Below are 18,031 nucleotides of genomic sequence, written 5' to 3'. Positions count from 1 at the left end.
AACCACTTCTTAAGAAGGCCTCTCTGAACCCTGAGGTGCTAAAAAACTTCCGGCCAATTTCACTACCAGCACCGGCAAAAATTCTTGAAGCTCATTTAAACCGGCATCTGACAGCATTTCTGAAAGGGAGAATTGCCTGGATTCCTCTCAGCATGGATTCCGCGCATCCCTCAGTACGGAGACTGCTCTCACGGTGGTAGTAAATAATATTAGATCTGAGGTGGAGAAGGGCCAGACCACTTTGTTGGTCCTGCTGGATTTACCAGCAGCCTTCGATACCCTGTCCCCCTCTATCCTGGTGGATAGACTGAGGGAGATAGGGGTAGCGGGCAGTGCGTTGAATCTTTTGGCCTCTTTTCTGAGCCAGAGACAGCAAAAAGTGAAATTGGGTGATTTTATGTCCCCCACTATGGCGGTGCAATGTGGAGTCCCACAGGGCTCGGCGCTTAGCCCGGTTTTGTTTATTGTATATGTGACCCCCCTCGCCAAAATAATACGAGAATTTGGATCAGGTGTTATCTTAAGCCGATGACACGCAGATCATTGTCTCGACAAAGCAGTCTGGGCAAGACTGTGCCGCAAAATTTAGGACCTGTATGGAATCAGTATCATCATGGATGATAAGGAATTTTCTTAAGCTTAATGGTGAGAAAACAGAGGTGCTGGTAATTGGTAGGAATCAAGATCTGTGGAATGAGGAGTGGTGGCCCGCTTCCTTGGGCGAATGTCCTCGCCCTGCCAAATTCGTTAAGAATTTAGGCGTTATCATAGATCCTACCATGTCATTTGATCGACAGGTCAATAAAACGATTGGCACCTGCTGTACCATTATTCGGCCCTTGAAGAAGATAGCTCCTTTTCTTTCCCCTGAGGCGCGAAAACAATCTACGGTCGCCCTAGTATTATCCAGGATCGACTATTGTAACGCTCTTTATGGCGGTATAAATCAGAAGGAGATTAAAAAATTACAGGTAATCCAAAATGCGGCTGCCAGATTAGTTATGAATCTGCCCAGGAGATCATCAGCGACGGCGGCAAGAAGGGAACTGCACTGGCTGCCCATTCAGGTGAGAATCTCATTTAAGATCCTTTGTTTCGCTCACAGTGTATTCTTCGGATCAGGCTCAGAAGGGGTCAAATCCTTATTGAAATCTCCCAGCAGATCCCTTCAATCTGCCACTATAAATGTACTCATAGTTCCGAGGGTTAATAAGGTGAGATGGGGCGGTAGAGCTTTTTCCTCGCTCACTCCAAAATTATGGAACTCACTCCCGCCCGAAATTGCTAGACAGCCGTCTTTGACAGTTTTTCGTAAACTTATTAAAAAAGTGGCTGTTCTCCTTACCTTATTAGCCCCGATTCTCCTAGTCTTTCCACTCTCTCATGTTCTGCCAGTGGTTATGTTTATGCTGTTTCCATCTGATAGCGCCTTGATGCCCTTTTGGGGGCTAAGTTTCCTCTTTAGCGCTTTACAAATACTCCATTATTATTATTATTATTCCCCCTTTTCAGATGTTAAAACTTGGAATCTACCTAGTATGGCAAGTTGAATCTGGGGGCTGTTCTGAAGCATCTTGGTACCAGGCCCTTCAGTGGTACACAAGCTGGAGTTCCTGGCAGACTGTCACAGTAGTCGGCAATGAAAAAGGTTTGAACAAACTTGCACCGACGTTGCTATATCTTACTTTTACTTTGTCTTTCCTAGACTGCCTTGCCTTTCTTAACGCATGCCACGACAACTCAGGTGTAATTGGTGCTGAATATGGGGTTTGGAACACCATCGTTTACAAGAGAAAGCGACAACAGGGAAGTTTTCACATGGAAAAGTATTTCCCTGCAAAGAAAAAAAAAATTAAAAAACAAAATTTCACAAATAACGCCAACCCAAATCACCCTTTCGAATTTGGTAAGTAATGAACAGAGCGCTCCGTCTTGGAGAGTGTCTTGACTAAGAAGTCGGTTTCTTCCTCCGTAGCATGAATCACACTGAATGACACTATAAAAGGTGGAAGTATCGTTAGGCGTGATGCTTTAGCTGGGACTGGCAGCACTACATCCTATGCATCCAAAGGGTCTGGGCTTTGTGCAGGGACTCCCTGTGGCTCTGTATCATGGGACTAATGATCTGTCTGCATCATCTGAATGTGTGGATGATGGTGTTAGAGGTGGTGCAATGTCAAGTGGCATAAGGCTAGCGGCCTTACGCTCCATACTCTTCTTCTTTGGAAGAGGCTGTGGCAGTTCAAGGTCTTGCCTTTTCCTTTTGGAGACCTTTTCGGGCAAATATTCCTGCTCCAGTAAATGTTTTTTAGTGATTTGTTCGTATCCGTAGTGGATGGTTTTACTTTTCTTGGGCATCATGCCCTTATCAGTGTTTTTTTCCTGTGCTCTACTAGAGTGTGGGATGTTGATGACGATGGTTACATTGGAGTCAATGTATGGCTCTACTCCAATGGTTTTTTCAGTTGGCTTATGGCTTCGCTCTGACTGGGTTTGCTGCGTCGATGCCGTACATTTGGTCAGCTCCGATGGCTTTGTTGACCCCGAAGAAGGCCGGGGCTTCGAAAGTTTTAATCAGTACCACAGGATACACAAGGATTGATTACTTTGTTGGCACAGACTGCTGCTATGGCTGCAAGGGATTTATGTCCCTTCCATGTCTGTTGTATCTTTTCCCTGTTGCTTTTAATATTTGTATGGAACAATTTCAGTCAAGTACATAAAAACCAAAAAACGTAATCTAACTTTAATTTATATAGTAGGTCAATTCAAGTACCATGAGAGATCGTAATTAATCGGAAAAATCCATTTGGTTATATCAAAGTAGTTTGTTTATTGGTTCCAGAAGTGATTCTTCCAACTTAGAATCACTTGTATTCAAACACACCATCCAACACATGTTTCACTCTTTTTTTGACTTGCAAGCCTGTGGCTCTTTCAAGGCCCTAGTGATATCCATCAAGCTGTATTTGAACTCCAATATGGCTTGACGTATAGAGTATCACTAGTGACCAGGGACTACAACAGATCGCAGTAAATATGTGACGGATGAGGCTCCTTACATGAATTAACTGAAAACATCCCCTAATAGAACATAGCTTACATGACGTAACCACTGGTATCATTTCAACAACATATGCCTTGAAAAATATTAAAAACAACAGGGGTGAAAATGCAACAGAAATGAGAACATCTAGACGTGGATCAAATACATAAAAATCTAAACACCTTAAAAGTATCATAAATTACGATATCTCATGGTACTTTCCTTGATCTACTAAATAACTACATGAATTGAGCAAGTCAGTGGTCTCCCATTCTGCAAAAAGCCCATCGATACAACTTCATTGAACAGGGATGTGTCAATAGTAAGGTTCAAACCCTAACTTTAATTTATTTTTTACTTGTTTTCGGTCAGCTCAACGATTTAACCCAAATGGGAATCCAAATCATTGTCACTCCACCAATTATCGTCTCCCATTATCTGAGTGTGAGCCCCCCTCTTTAAAGGACCCCCCCAAGTCTGCCTGTTTTGTCATTACTTATGGCCCAATAGGGATGTAGGGGCCTGGTGCCAAGTACTTTTTTTCCCAAATGCTAACCAGCCAAGGTTATCAAGCTCCTGGAGACAAACACTGTGGGGCAACTGATGAGCATCAATACTGTTTTGCGCCACAGATGTTCATTGCGGCATGGGGCCATTAGTGCCATTTATGCTGGTGTTATTGAGTGCCATTGATGCTTAGCACCAATGATGTTCACTGCTGCCTGGAGTCAATGATGCTTCTTCATGGCTGGTTACACTGACACGAATCCGCCATCTTCAACACCATCTCCCCCACAATCCGTTTTGCTGGAATGAGTGAGATTGGTATGCAGGGCCTCCTTGCCTTACAGAGGTGGGCTCATCTCAGTGATCATTACCAGAGAGTAAAATTTGCCTCCTTGATGTCAGAAAGTTTCCCTATAATGTTGTAAGTTTCTCCGGGCTCATTATTGAGCCAGACTCTTTTTAATATATACATAAACTTTGTTGTTGAAATATGTAAATTCCATTGGGTAGTAACTGATGATGTAAGTTCATGATACCCAGGTTTTCATGTGCCTTGACAGAGAAAAGAACCAGGCCTGTATGTCATAGAAAGTTTAGCAAAGACAGTGAACTGAATGGTGAAGAACTTGCTGAAACTTCTCACCAGTAAGACAGAGGTACTGGTTTTAAGGAAGGACAAATAGATTTGGTTGGACACTTGGTTGTTTTCAGATGTTGGTCCCATTCTTACCCCTAAATCTGTGGCTACACATTTAGGGGTTTAATTAGATGACAGGCTGCATTTCATCAGCAAATTAATAACATACTATTTAACTGCTTTTTCCATCTCAAAATGCTGAAGAAAATGTTTCCATCCTCCGCTTCACGGCCTGACGCTTGCAGCTCAAGAACTAACTCTATCCAGCATCAACTATTGTAATAGTCTTTCCTTAGGGGTTTCCTAAATAGAGATCAAGAATCTCCAACTGATCCAGAAATTAGCAGCTTGTGTTATATCCAAACGGAAAACACAGTCCCATATCGTCACGTACAGACGGGCACTTCATTGGCTCCCAGTGGATTAAAGAATCAGATTTTAGGCATTATGTTTGATACGCCAAGTGGTATGTAAAAAAAGGCAACTACTAATCTGCAGGACAAAATTCATGAAAGTCATCCGATTTAGCCTCTTCATTCTGCATTAGAACATAACCTTAACTGTCTCCGTTTTAGGTTATATCAGAGCAAAGTTTGTACTTATCTGACAGCCAAATCCTGGACACCTCTCTTGAAATCCAACTCTTGGTATTTTCCATTTAGGAACGCTCTAAAAACTATCTTGTTTAAGTAATATGCCAGTGGTATATCATGATTCAAAATCGATTAGCACAAGAATACACCACAGGGCAACAGTCGTGCTCTATACGAACTAGTAACATAGCATAACAAACCACACTGCCATCCTCCAACATCTGCTGTCCTTTCACAACAAAATACCACCAAACTACTGCTGGTATCCCTCTTATAACCCCTCCCCCAGGGGGGCGGACACTCCTCTCTAGCACCACACTGCCAATTCCCATCACCTCACCACAATGCTCCCAACATTCAGTTATCACACACTCATGCACCACAGTACCATTCCACACCACCACTCTTGCACTCTACAGAACCTCACTAAAACTCTCCAGAACTGTGCCTCCCTCCTACATCACTACCATAGTCCCACAACCATTCATAGTAGACATATTTATGCTCAGAACAAGACAGCCTTTCATAATGCCCAATGCTCAATTAATACATGCATATTTTGTCACCATTAAGTTACTCAACATATCTTAATTCCTCTTTGGATTCAGTATGAAAGGAAACAAATGCTTATAGGTCGTTTGACCTCCACTTACTTTACTTTGAGGCCAGTCTGCTCCTTGGCCTTTTTGGGCACCAAGCCGAATCGGGTGAAGAAAGCGCAGGAGACGGCAGGTGAAGGATGTGCTGCCTACATCTTGCCAGATGTTCTTTGAAGTACAGATGTGTGAGCTCAGAAGGCCTGTGAATACAAATATGTAAAAACAAAATTTACACACAAAAAACAACTTAATATTCTGACTGCAAATTCCCCCGCCCCCAAATAAAACCATGACCAATTTTTGAAATATATTAGTTTAAATCATTTCTAATACGTCCACTGTATTCACCTCGACCTGACTGAGCCCTTCACTAAACTACTCCACTTGTTTTGGGGTTTAGGTACGATACGATTTCTTCTCGTTTGAAATTTTCATGAATACCTGGACCTTGAAATGTGTCATCTTACATAACAGGGAAAAAGGGTCTCCCCCGCCCCCTCCCCATCTCAGACGATTTTCAAGGAAAATAAACTCACATAAAGACCGTTTTAAAACTAGGAGAACAGGTGAAGATACAACCTGTAACCTGCCCATTCCAACTCATGTGTCGAAACTGAAAGTGACTATTTTCCCAAATATATACTTTTTAAAATGCACAGGGGAACTCAACCTCGACTTTATTGTGTTACTCGGAAACGCACTGCAAAGGCAGTGGAGGTAACAACTTCTTATAGCATAAAAGAGGGGGACGAAGCAAGAGTCCGCTTTCATCCAAAAGAAGTGCTTTAGGTCTGGCGCTACCAAAGGGGATAATGGACGGAGCGCTTGAGCAAATCAAACACTCGCCCCCAGTCAACTGATCTGGGTTTAATCCATTATCAGTCTTTAGCTGACTCCGTCATCCCAAACGCTCCGTTCATCATCCCCTTTGGTATCGCTTAGGTCTGGCGCAGTCAAGACATTAGTCATGAACACTGTACAGAGAATGGGCTTTGCATCAACCATCCATTGAATTATTTTACACATTTATAAAGCACAGCTCTACCAAATTGGAGTTAGTGCGCTTTAGAGGAACCCTGAAACAGCTAGAGACCTGAAACAAAAACTAATAAGTATGGCAGACACCTGAGCTGCAGACAGCTGATTGGTGACAAAAACAGGAATGGAAAGGGGGCAGGACAGATGGAGATGTGATGAGGGATGAAGGTGGGTTGACCAGTAGGTCCCAAGGGGTCGATTAAGGGACAAAGAGGAGGAAGATCTTTAAAGTGGACAGGATGAGCAAGGGTTGAAAAGAAAGGATGACATTTCGGAGGGTGAATGAGGAAGCGAGTGGTATGGAAGGAAGGCTACAGGGAATGGGGGCAATTGGCGGGAAATTAAAGAGTAGTGTTACTAGTAGAAATAACATACAAACACATGAGTTGTTCTGTTTTTTCCCGGACAGTCTTTTATGCATCTCCATTCTACCGGCAGAGAGTCTGGCACATGCTAAACTAGCAAACATTATCTTTTTGGAGATCTCTCTCACTTCAAACTACTTTGAGAAACTGGATCTTCCCTCACACAGAATATATTGACTGAGTACTGCATGAACTATCACAATATTCTAAAGATGATCAATACATTGGCATCAGGATAGATCAGCAGGAGGGACCAGATTCCGGGACCTACAAAAAGACGTCTACATTTTTGAATCTCAGTTCTCCATTTGAGAAACATTTCTTTTAGGCGTTCTAAATCTATTGGATTGGGGCAATTATATGGACTGTAAACATTTTTCCATTTCAAAATCATTTCTTTGGGGTCCAATGGGATTCAATAGCTGACTCATGCACCGTTGTGTGACCCACCACCAATGGCAGCCGACCCCAGGGAGATCAGGAGTGACCCACGCCAATCAGACAATTACTTGTATGCTGGTTGAATTGGACAGACTGACATTCTGGCTTTGGTCCTACCCAAACTGGGAGGTCGCAGCAATACTGCAGGAAGGGTTTAAGCAGGGATTTCATTTGGGGTTTCAGGGTCCTAGAGTGCGGCGGTGGGTAGACAATCTAAAATCAGTCAGGGAATACCCACAGATTAAGAAGGAAATATTGCAGAAAGAAGTGTGGGAGGGTAGGATGGCTGATCCTTTTGACGAATGGCTTATGGAGAATCTGATTGTGTCCCCCATAGGCGTGGTTCACAAGAAGGAACATGGTCAGTTCCGGTTGATCCAGCATTTGTCTTGGCCATAAGGGTAATCAGTGAATGACTTTATTAATGAGGAGTTGGCTTCAGTGTCCTTATTCATCAGTGGACGCTTCTATTGCACTGGAGGAGCAGGCACACAAATGGCAAAATGTGATGTAAAATTGGCTTTCTGCTTGCTACGACACACTCCGAGGATTTTCAGTTACTGGGTATTCCATTTTGGGGCAATGATATATGGACAAAGCCCTCCCAATAGGATGTTCTATCTCATGCACTTTGAGCGGTTTAGCGCCTTTCTGCAATGGTTATTTATTTAGGTGGTGCACTGGGCACATGTGAGTGACCCACTATTTGGAGGATATCTTCTTTGTCACGAACTCTGGCTCTGTGGACTGCCAGTGTTTGCTGGTAGGTTTTCATGAACTCATAGAGGACATTGAGGTTCCATTGGCACCTGAGAAAACAGTGTGACCACAGAAAACACCTTAATTCTTGGGAATTGAGCTTGACCCTGAGGTCATGGAGGCTTATTTGTCACTGGGAAAAAAATTGCTGATGCAGGTATTGTTGGACACAATGCTTGCAAAGGCTAAAGTCATGGTCAGGGAGGTGCAGCTACTTTTTTATCATCTACATTTTGCAGGTATGGTGGTACGAGCAGGCAGGACCTTCTACAGGAGACTTGGTTTTCTCTGGGCTATCTTTGCCACACCATCATGTGCGCCCGTCAGCAGGTGTGAGAGAGGATTTGCAAATGTGCCGCTTCTTTTTGGATCCATTCAATGGCAGCTCCATGGATACTCTGAGAGGGAAATCCAGATCTTTTTAGATGCGGCAGGGGGAATAGGGTTTGGATTGTACAGGTAGGGATGGTGGTGCATGGAGGAATGGCTTGAAAGTCGGAAGCACGGGGGATGCAGCATTGCCGTCCTCGAGTTGTTTTCTTTGATGGTAGCGGTCACTGAGCGATTTGGTGTTGCAGAGGACGGTTCTGTTTTGCATTGACAATATGGCTGTAGTGCAAGTGGTAAACAGACAGTCGGTACAGGACAGGCAGGTGCTAAAGTTACTGCCGGTTTTTGTGCTAACGTGCTTACAGCATGATATTTTGTTTACAGCAAAACATGTGCAAGGTGTGGACAATATCCTAAACAAAAGAGGGCCTCTGAAAAAATGATTGGGAGAAGGCAGTACTGATTTTGCCTACTCCACACGTTTCATATAGGTAGAACTCATTATTTAATTCAATAATTTAGATTTATGAATCAGACTTTCTCAACATTCATTTATTGTTAAAGAAGCTACTTCTTTTCATAGTACATTTAGTTTTTATATTTTACAAAGCAAAAGTACAAGGTCATAGTTCATATCACAATAGTATAAATTTACAAAATCAGTTTTCAGAAAAATATACTTGAGAGTATTTCACATAAAGATAAATTCATGACAGGACATCCAAAACTTCACATTTACTAAAATATCTCTTCCATACTATGATCTATCATACTTCATTCACTCTACCTAACTCACACCAAGACACATTAAAAACATGACATTATAGCTAACAAGGGGGGTATGAATCCACCTCCGCAGTTCGAAAATGGACCAGAGGTAGATGGAAACGACAGTCCTCCTGCCAGAGCATCCATTAGAGGTTTTTACCCAGTAGCATGAGGTAAGAAATTGCGTGGGTGACACTCACGGGTGAAGTTTTCAGGTATGTCCACTGTGTTCCGGTGACTGCATTCCAGCTGTTGACAATTCTGAGGAAAGCCGTTGCTATGCTGGGATAAGTGACCACAGATTACGGCACCCACTCTTCCTTTACTGCTGTTTTCATTTTCAGGTTTGGTTTAGGGGCCGGCTTGGCAGTTTGGATCGTCGGGCATTCGTTCGTGAAATGGGCCGACAGGGAAGCTGGGACGAGTTCTTGGGGGGTGTAACCTGGGGTTTTCTTTAAATGCTCTTTCTGTGGCTTGGCATGGTAAAGGGGGTATGCAGTGGAGAGAGATTCTGCCTACCTTGAATAAGTAGTTGCAAAGGACTGTCCTGGCATTTTGTTAATATATTTGAGCGAAAATTATATGGTTGTGGCGAAAGGTCTGGTATTTCTTCGAGCTATGAAGAAGGTCCTGAGGAAGATAAAAGCAGAGTGGGTAGGGTGTTTTGTGGCATAGACTGAGTTAATTCCCTGGAGAATTGGAGAGGTGCAAGCAAGTCGGCAGTGATGGACAAGGCAAGGAGAAAAATGAACAGGGAAATGTGGCCTCCAGGTAGGACTTGAGCCAGGCCTAGACTGTACCTTGGATGCCCATGTCCCATAATCTGTCCTAGAGAATGGAGTGGGAGACTGTATCGAAAGCCGATGACAAGTCAAGATGGACAACCATGGCTACCAAATCCTGATCGAGATTACACAATAGGAAGTTAAATTTAGTAGACGTTAATAGAGTCACTTTTAAACGGGAGGGGAAGTTAAAAGTGGTAACAATCGCAGGAGTGCAGTAGGTCATGATGTAGATCCTTGTTGGGTACGTTATGTGGGGGGTGGGACCTAAGGGGTGGAGGTAGGAAAACTGTATAGTGAGGTTTTGGTCTTGTATGGTGGCATGCATAGGAAATTCTTTGTGATGCGCACCCGTTTCAATAAAGCAGACTTAAAAATTTGCAAACATTCGTGACAAGAATTTTCAATTCTATTAAGGACTAGGAGGCGAGGATTATGCTTAGTCTCATTTCTTTACTGACACATAGCAGCCAATCACATTACAGTAAAGAAAAAACAGAAACAGGGCAACCATAGAGTACACCCATAGTATATAAACAGTCTCAGAGGTAACCACTTCCTCTTTCTTTGTCCAAAATCCAGAAGGAATAACTAATTAAACATCAGAAAACTAAGGAGAAAGTCATTCGAAAGGACCAAAATCCGAACGGGGAGGCGGAGGAACTTCCAAAAGCCACAGGAACAGAAGCAGGCCAACGAGGAGAAGAAACTCGCAGCAGAACGTCCACAAGGGCGGAGCCGGAGGAACCTCACTTGGGATCAGAGCCTGAAAAGAGACACAAAGCCGTAATACACATCCTGTGTAATCATGAGCAAATAAAGGGTGGGTAGAGAAAAAATCAAAGCATTCATCACATTTCATTAGGAAAGATCCATGAAGCATTGCATAATAACAATATAATAGAAACATGCATATACAACGGGTGGGATAATCCTCGCCTCCTAGTCCTTAATAGAATTGAAAATTATTGTCACGAATGTTTGCAAATTTTTAATTCTATGTCAGGACAGGAGGCTCCGATTATGCTTTTTTAAAGCTGATCCACCACCACAGAAGCAACACTATCGATCGGCTTAAAGTAAAAAGTCTTAAACACAGAAGCAGATGACCAATCTGCAGCCTTCATGATATCAAACAGAGTAACACCCATGGAATAAGCTTTGGACGCCATCGCTCCAAGTGCAGAGTGTGCGCCAAACACAGAAACATCAATTCCAGCTTCAGACATAAGTCCCCGCACCCAGCGCGCTAAGGTAGCTGGAGAGACAGGGCGAAAAGGCTTTTGTAATGCAATCAGCAGTTGACCCTGCATGTCTGAGCGCAAAGAAGCGGTACTCACCTCATAGTCCTTCAGGCATTGAACCACACAAAGGTTGGGGTGAGAAGGGAAAGCAGGATAAGAAATTGAAGGTGTATTAGATTTGGTGCGTCTGGAGAGACGAAAGGAAACTCCTTCAGGAGTGAAGGTGCGACCCGCCAGATCCAAAGCGTGTACGTCCGACACGCGCTTACATGAAACCAAACATAGCAACATAGTCAATTTAGCAGATAGTTGCTTGCGAGATAAGGAAGTATTGGAAGGCCAGGCCTCCAAAAATCTGAGGACAACTGAAACATCCCACAAGGTAACATACTTAGGAGTGGGAGGTTTCGCAAAACGAACTCCTTTAAGTAACCTGGAAACAAAAGGATGCTCACCCGCGGGTTTCCCATCTATGTGGGCATGACCCGCCGAGATAGCCGACCGGAAACCGTTGATAGTCGAATAGGCCAGACCAGAGGTGGCTAAGGAGGCCAAGAAATTAACAATCATGCTGATATCTGCTGAAACGGGATCAACTTGTTGTTGTGAACACCAATCACACCAACGCTTCCAAGACCCCTTATACCGTTTGTGAGTATTGGGAGCCCATGCTTCACCAAGGAGCTTGGAAGCGTCGCTTGAAAGGCCTGGGAGCGACCAGCGATCCCCGAGATCCTCCACGCGAGAAGGGGGAGGGAGCCTGAGAGGATCAGGGGATGAGGACTTCCGAGAGGGTCCAACAGGAGATTCCACAATGGGGGAAGGAGAAACGGTGGAGCCGAACACATTTCTAGAAGGACCGGAAACCACGCTTGAGCCCTCCAGAGAGGGGCAATCAGAATCAGATCCGTCTGAAATCGTTTGGAGTAGGCCAATACCCTGGGAATCATTAGAAACGGAGGGAATGCATAGCAGAGGGTCGATGGCCACAGCTGGAGAAAGGCATCCGTGGCCAGAGCCTGAGGGTCCGGTCTCCAACTGTAAAAATGCGGAAGTTGCGCATTGAGGCGTGAGGCAAAGAGATCTAGTTGGCAAGGACCCCAACGCCGATGGAGAGCACGGAAGACCCGAGGATGCAGCCTCCAATCGCTGTAATCCCGGAGATGCCTGGAGTGCCAGTCCGCTATCTGATTGTGGCATCCCGGAAGGTACTCCGCAATAACAGTGATCTTCTTCTGCAGACAGAAGTGCCAAAAATCTTTGGCGATCTCCGCTAGGATTCTGGACCTGGTCCCGCCTAGTTTGTTCACATAGCGGACTGCCGATATATTGTCCATCCGGAGAAGGACACAACAACTGGTCTGCAGGGGGGAAAAACATTTGATCGCAAAAGAACCCGCTAGGAGTTCCAGACAGTTGATATGAAGCTTCAATTCCTGAGGGGACCAACGACCCCCGGTCGAGACCGAGCCGCAACGGGCTCCCCAGCCCCACCGACTGGCATCGGATTCTATCACCAGATCCGGAGACACACCGAAGAGGGCTCGGCCGTTCCAGGCCTCCATGTGGTCCAACCACCACTGCATCTCCCACCGGACCTCCTCCGTAAGAGGAATCTGATCGGAATATCCGAGGCCTTTCCGGAGATGAAGAATTTTCAGGCGCTGCATTGCCCTGTAATGCAGGGGACCCGGAAAAATCGCTTGAATGGATGACGCCAGAAGACCGACTACACGTGCCAACGACCTCAACGACACAGTCGGTCTGGAAATAACAGACGTCAACTCTCTCTTGATATAACGCATCTTTTGGTTGGGCAAGAGAAGTTGACAAGTTACCGAGTCGATCTGGAAACCCAGGAAATCGATACGCTGGGCTGGAACCAACACCGATTTCTGGACATTGATTAGAAAACCCAGAGACTGTAAAAGAGTGATGGACAATTCCAGATGTTGAAGAAGTTTGAGTGGACAATCCGCCATAAGGAGAATATCGTCCAGATAAATAATCAACCTGACACCCAGCGACCGAAGATGTTCCACAACTGGTCTCAACAGCTTCGTGAAGCACCATGGTGCCGACGAAAGACCGAACGGGAGAGCCTGATACTCGTACCAGACTCCCTGCCAGAGGAACTGGAGAAAACGGCGATGTGGTTTGTAAATCGGAACCGCGAGATAAGCATCTTTGAGGTCCAGTCTGACCATCCAATCCCCTTCTCGAAGGAGATCCCTCAACAGATGGATGCCCTCCATCTTGAAATGTCGATAGACGACTCCGCCGTTGAAGTCTTTCAGGTTGAGAACAAGACGAGCACCGCCCCCTTTTTTCTCGACCAGAAAGACAGAACTGGCAAACCCCTTCGGATGACGGGTGGTTGGAATCACCGCTCCTTTTTTGAGAAGAGAGTCTATCTCCTCGGAGAGACAAACCTGATCCTGAAGAGAAAAACGCAGACAAGGAGGGGGATAAGTCTGATGCATCGGGCGATAGAATTCTATTCTGAACCCCTGAACAGTTTGTAGCACCCAAGCATCGCCGGAGAGCATGCGCCAATTCTGCAGGAAAAACTGAATGCGACCCCCCAACATCACATCGCATGCATGAATCAGGCTCACCTGTAGAGTGGGAATCTTGGTATTGTCCCTGATGACCACCGGAACGTCCTTTGCCGTACTGGCCTTTTCCTTTTCTGGAAGGATAGAAGTTGGCTCTCGATGAATAACCTGCGTCGTAGGAGCCTCTGTGTTGAGAGGAATTGCCTCTCTGGGACTGATTGGCAGAGCCACGGCCGAACGAGCGTCCCCTACCTCGTCCGGCCTTTCCAAAAACCGGACGCATGGCTCGCCGCAAGGAGGCCTGCGCCTTGTCGATGCCACTGAAGGTGGAAACAAAGCGCGTAAGTTCTTTAAGGAATGGCTGACCAAACAGGAGGCCGTCCGCCTCCGGGCCCGACTCAGAAGTGGCCAATTCAGAGAGTCTAGGGTCTAGCTTTAACAATATGGACCTGCGACGTTCCGCAGACATTGCACAATTTGCATTACCCAATTGGCAAATCGCCCGTTGCGCCCATTCGATCATCTCCTTAGGGTTCACCAGGGCAGAAGCTTCTTGTGCTCTGAAACCAAGGTCCAAAATCTTAGTGAGAGGCCCAAGCAGGTCTAACATTTTATCTTGACAAGACCGCCAAGATCTATCAAGGCCCTTCTTCGGGTCCTTGGCATATTTTTTCAAATACGTGACCATCATGGGATCAACGTCTGGTGTCTCGGCCAAGTGAGCAGACAAATCAGGCCTCGGGCACTCTGAGCGCAACCGGGCACGAACGGAAGCCTCAAAAGGTTGGCGGATATGCGCCTCAATGTAGGCCGCTACAGCTGGAGAGGGCACCCATGAGGAAGAGTTTGGATGGAATATGTCTGCAGGCTCGAAGTTGAGCACCGAAGGACACTCGGGAGCGTCAACAAAATGTTCTTTACAGACCCGTTTCTTAGGTGGAGGAGAAACATGGTCTGAAGATGCTGAAGATAGCACATTGTCTGAATCAGCCTCATGAAGACCAGCAGTTGAGGATGGCGCAGCTGCTAAACTTTTTGCCAGACGCTGAAAGTCAGTCTTGTGAGGGTTAACAGGCGACTTCGCCGTCTTCTTGGAAGCAGGCAACCAGCCCTGCTGTTGAGCATAGAGACTGAGATGACGTTTCAAAGGGTTAATAGCACGTACTAGTGCTTTGTTAACGGACTGTTGAACACCCTTGTCTAATTGTTCAACTAAGTCCTGTTCCAAGGAGCCTTCCTCCTCATCAGCATAGTAGTAGTCGTCTTCCACGTCATCAAAATATTCAGCCATTCTACACCAAGGTAGAGGTAAAAGCCCACAAGACGACTAGAAATATGGAGTGTTGGAAACACCAGTCAAGGGGGAGTGTATAACCCCAAAGCAGGCTTAAAAGCAGGAAAAACCTGCCTTGGTAGCAAATAGAACGTGGAGGGAGCCAAAGCCTGCACCAAACAACACTCTAGGCAGAGCCTATGCCAAGAAAAACACTACCAAAGTCCTAAAAGACCTCAGCGTCGGACGGGGTTAACTGCACTGACAGGCCGTGGGCAAAACGTCAACAAACGCCGTCATTAAACCAGCTGAAGAGAAAACAGCCGGAAATGGGACAGCGCGCATGCGCGACTGTCGCCTGCCAGTGAGAACCGTCGAAGAGCGCTCGCGCTCTCAAAACAAACGGAACCCCTGCTCCCGCTCCACAAGCAGCGCGCGAGCAGCTAGGAAGCGCTCGGCGACCCAACGGAGGTGAGACACACGCTCCGGTAAACAAATAAACTGCACGCTTGAAGCGGCGAAAAGACGCGAATAAACAACAACGGAGCCCAAGCCCCAGACGCGCGACACACAGCGCAATGTCAAAGCACAAAGCGGCAATAAGCAACAAGGCACAATAACAGTATAACGCCAAGCAATGAAATATAAAGTAATTAAGATAATGCACTTAACTGGCTGCGGAGCAGCAAAGAAAGAGGAAGTGGTTACCTCTGAGACTGTTTATATACTATGGGTGTACTCTATGGTTGCCCTGTTTCTGTTTTTTCTTTACTGTAATGTGATTGGCTGCTATGTGTCAGTAAAGAAATGAGACTAAGCATAATCGGAGCCTCCTGTCCTGACATAGAATTTTTCACACACACTAAAGTGTCATCGGTCTGCGCTGCGCCCCCTTTCACCTAATGATTTAATGCTTCACTCAATTACAATCAAGCAGCCGTGGAGGAAGGAGAGGATATACCTGCACATTGCGTTCACATTTTCTAGATAAATGGAGACTTCCAACTTACCGGTCAGTCACTTTCTGAAAGAAATTAATTTACAATTTAGAGTGGTAAAAGTTGATCGTCTTTTCAGCCTTGAAAACGTTCTTTCTGGTGCTTTCAGTTCCATGAACCTCTTTTATGTCTTACATTTGAAAGAACATGGTGTACTGGCATTTTTTTTTATGTACCCTCGGTTGAAGATTCTTAGACCGGGCACATAAAGGGTCTCTGTGGCCTGAATGATGGCCTTGGAGGATCGCTTCAGGAGGCCCGGATTTACAACCTCTGCAGGCTGAAGTTCAGTGAAGCCAGCTAAAAGTCGTAGCAGACTCCAGGAAGTTTCCTTGCTTTCTTTTTCCAAGGATGGTTGGTGGGGGGAGACAGCGATTCCAGGGTAGGAAAAAAAACAGAAGAGTTGGTCCTGTAGTAAAAGGGTTGCTCTGCTGCCAGTGGGCTTTACCAGCCAGTAATGCGCATGTTCCTTGTTGAACATGTAGGTTTTGAATTTGCACCAGTTTACTTACATGTCCATTCTAGAATCTCGAAAAACAGCCACTATTCCATAGATGTCATTCATCAACTGCTACCGTGCCTTCTCAGTTGGTCATTTGGTACTCCGACCACTGGCCTTGCTACATTTCTCGAACAAAGGTTGCACCTTTCTCAGAGAAATATAGTGGACCCTTGTTTATGTTTCCAGAATATAGAATGTCCCAGGGATAATACTGGATTAAGATTTTTGGAAAGTACACTGTATTTATTTATTTATTTAACATTCCAGTTCTGCTTCAGTTTAGTAATAACTTTGAGACCGTTTAGATAATTTAAAAATACCTTTGAAATTATTTTGTCTTGAAAAATTCAGATTTATGTTTACCTTTCAAATGAACAAAATAGTGGTTTTTGCCAACTACTCCGTCACTAAAACATGATGAGGTGTTTTTTTTAATGTAAAGGCCAGCATAAAGATATGGTGGTGGGCAAAAAAGACAACTCTACTATTTCTACCTCAGATTTAAAATTGTGCCTCAAATCTGGAACCACACACATTGTTACCCATGTTTATTAGCATGCGCAATTTCCAAATAAGATGGGGAGTTTGCAAATTAAGATGTACGCTGGAACCAGTCATATAGACATTAATCCCAACTGCCTGGAAAACAACTCATTCAAGGTAAAACCTATATTATCAAGTGCAATGGTACGATTTCCTCAGGTGTTTTTTGCGCCCCGTTTTAAAAATCCTGGTTAACTCTGCATTTTCCCCGCTTAGCTTATTCTAGCCCTTGGACAGCAAATAAGAGGTATGCTGTGAGGCACTAAGGTTGGTACCCACCCCAGTGAGGTTGATAGAGGTCAAAGGTTATTTGATGTCACTTCCTCTTCCCCTTCCCCTGGCATTTGGGTGTCCGAAAGCCCTTGTGCACAAGGTACAGACATCCAAACAGGTCGACAACATTCTTGGAAGCATGTTTAAGAGAGAAGTTAAAAATACATGTACTTACGCGATAGAAAACAAGCATTAGTCGCAGGAAGAGTTTTAACCCAAGTCAAACGCTGAGCACACAAGGGCCCAGGTCCCTGCAGCGACACCCACGTTAATTGGGCAAGTCAGACAAAAATCGTCTCTCACAAATAAGCAGCGTAATTACGCAGCCAGTTAACAGTGTGGCAGCGGCCAACGTGTTCCAGCGATATTTTCAAACTGTAACCCGATACTACTGTTTCCATCCTCGTGCCGGGCCTGCACTCCCTTGTTGCATACTGAACTATTTGAGGCCCACAGGGCACACGGCAGGCTCTTGCTGTTTATTAACGTCAAGCAGAGGCTGGGCTTTCGACTACGCGCTGCGCGTGCACCGCCACCCACACCACTGCCATGATGACATCACGGCTCCTGCAAAACACGCAGGCCGCCGAAAGGGAAACGCCGCAGACGTCGAACAACGTCAACAAGGCAGCGAAGAAAGCTGGGCCAACAAACATCCACGAACTCGACAAAACACGAATAGGATGAGCGTAAGAAAAAATACGCGCAAGCTTCCAAGTCTCGCAAAAGGCTGAGAGAAGTCTAAGTTAAATGAGAAACAGAACCGAGCGCT

The 18,031-nt window shown here is 45.2% G+C and overlaps 1 protein-coding gene across 3 annotated transcripts in view; it reads right to left on the bottom strand.

Moving 5' to 3' along the window:
* Positions 1 to 18,031, bottom strand: part of SERTAD2 (SERTA domain containing 2) — a 409,456-nt gene that overhangs the window by 294,969 nt on the left and 96,456 nt on the right. For 2 of the 3 annotated variants that reach the window (XR_015296669.1, XM_086927605.1), the window contains exon 2: positions 5,437 to 5,582. Coding sequence is in view for 1 of the 3 variants with exons in the window: in XM_086927605.1 (XP_086783731.1) it covers positions 5,437 to 5,582 (146 nt within the window). In the remaining 2 variants the exon portion in view is untranslated. Of the gene's footprint in view, positions 1 to 5,436; positions 5,583 to 18,031 lie in introns of those variants that run through there. The other variant, XM_086927604.1, reaches the window with a different exon arrangement.

This window comes from Lissotriton vulgaris, chromosome 6 (assembly GCF_964263255.1).
Source record: "Lissotriton vulgaris chromosome 6, aLisVul1.2, whole genome shotgun sequence".
Lineage (NCBI taxonomy): Eukaryota > Metazoa > Chordata > Amphibia > Caudata > Salamandridae > Lissotriton > Lissotriton vulgaris.
The sequence above is the reverse complement of the archived record's forward strand: the minus strand, read 5'-3'. Positions and strand labels throughout refer to the sequence as shown.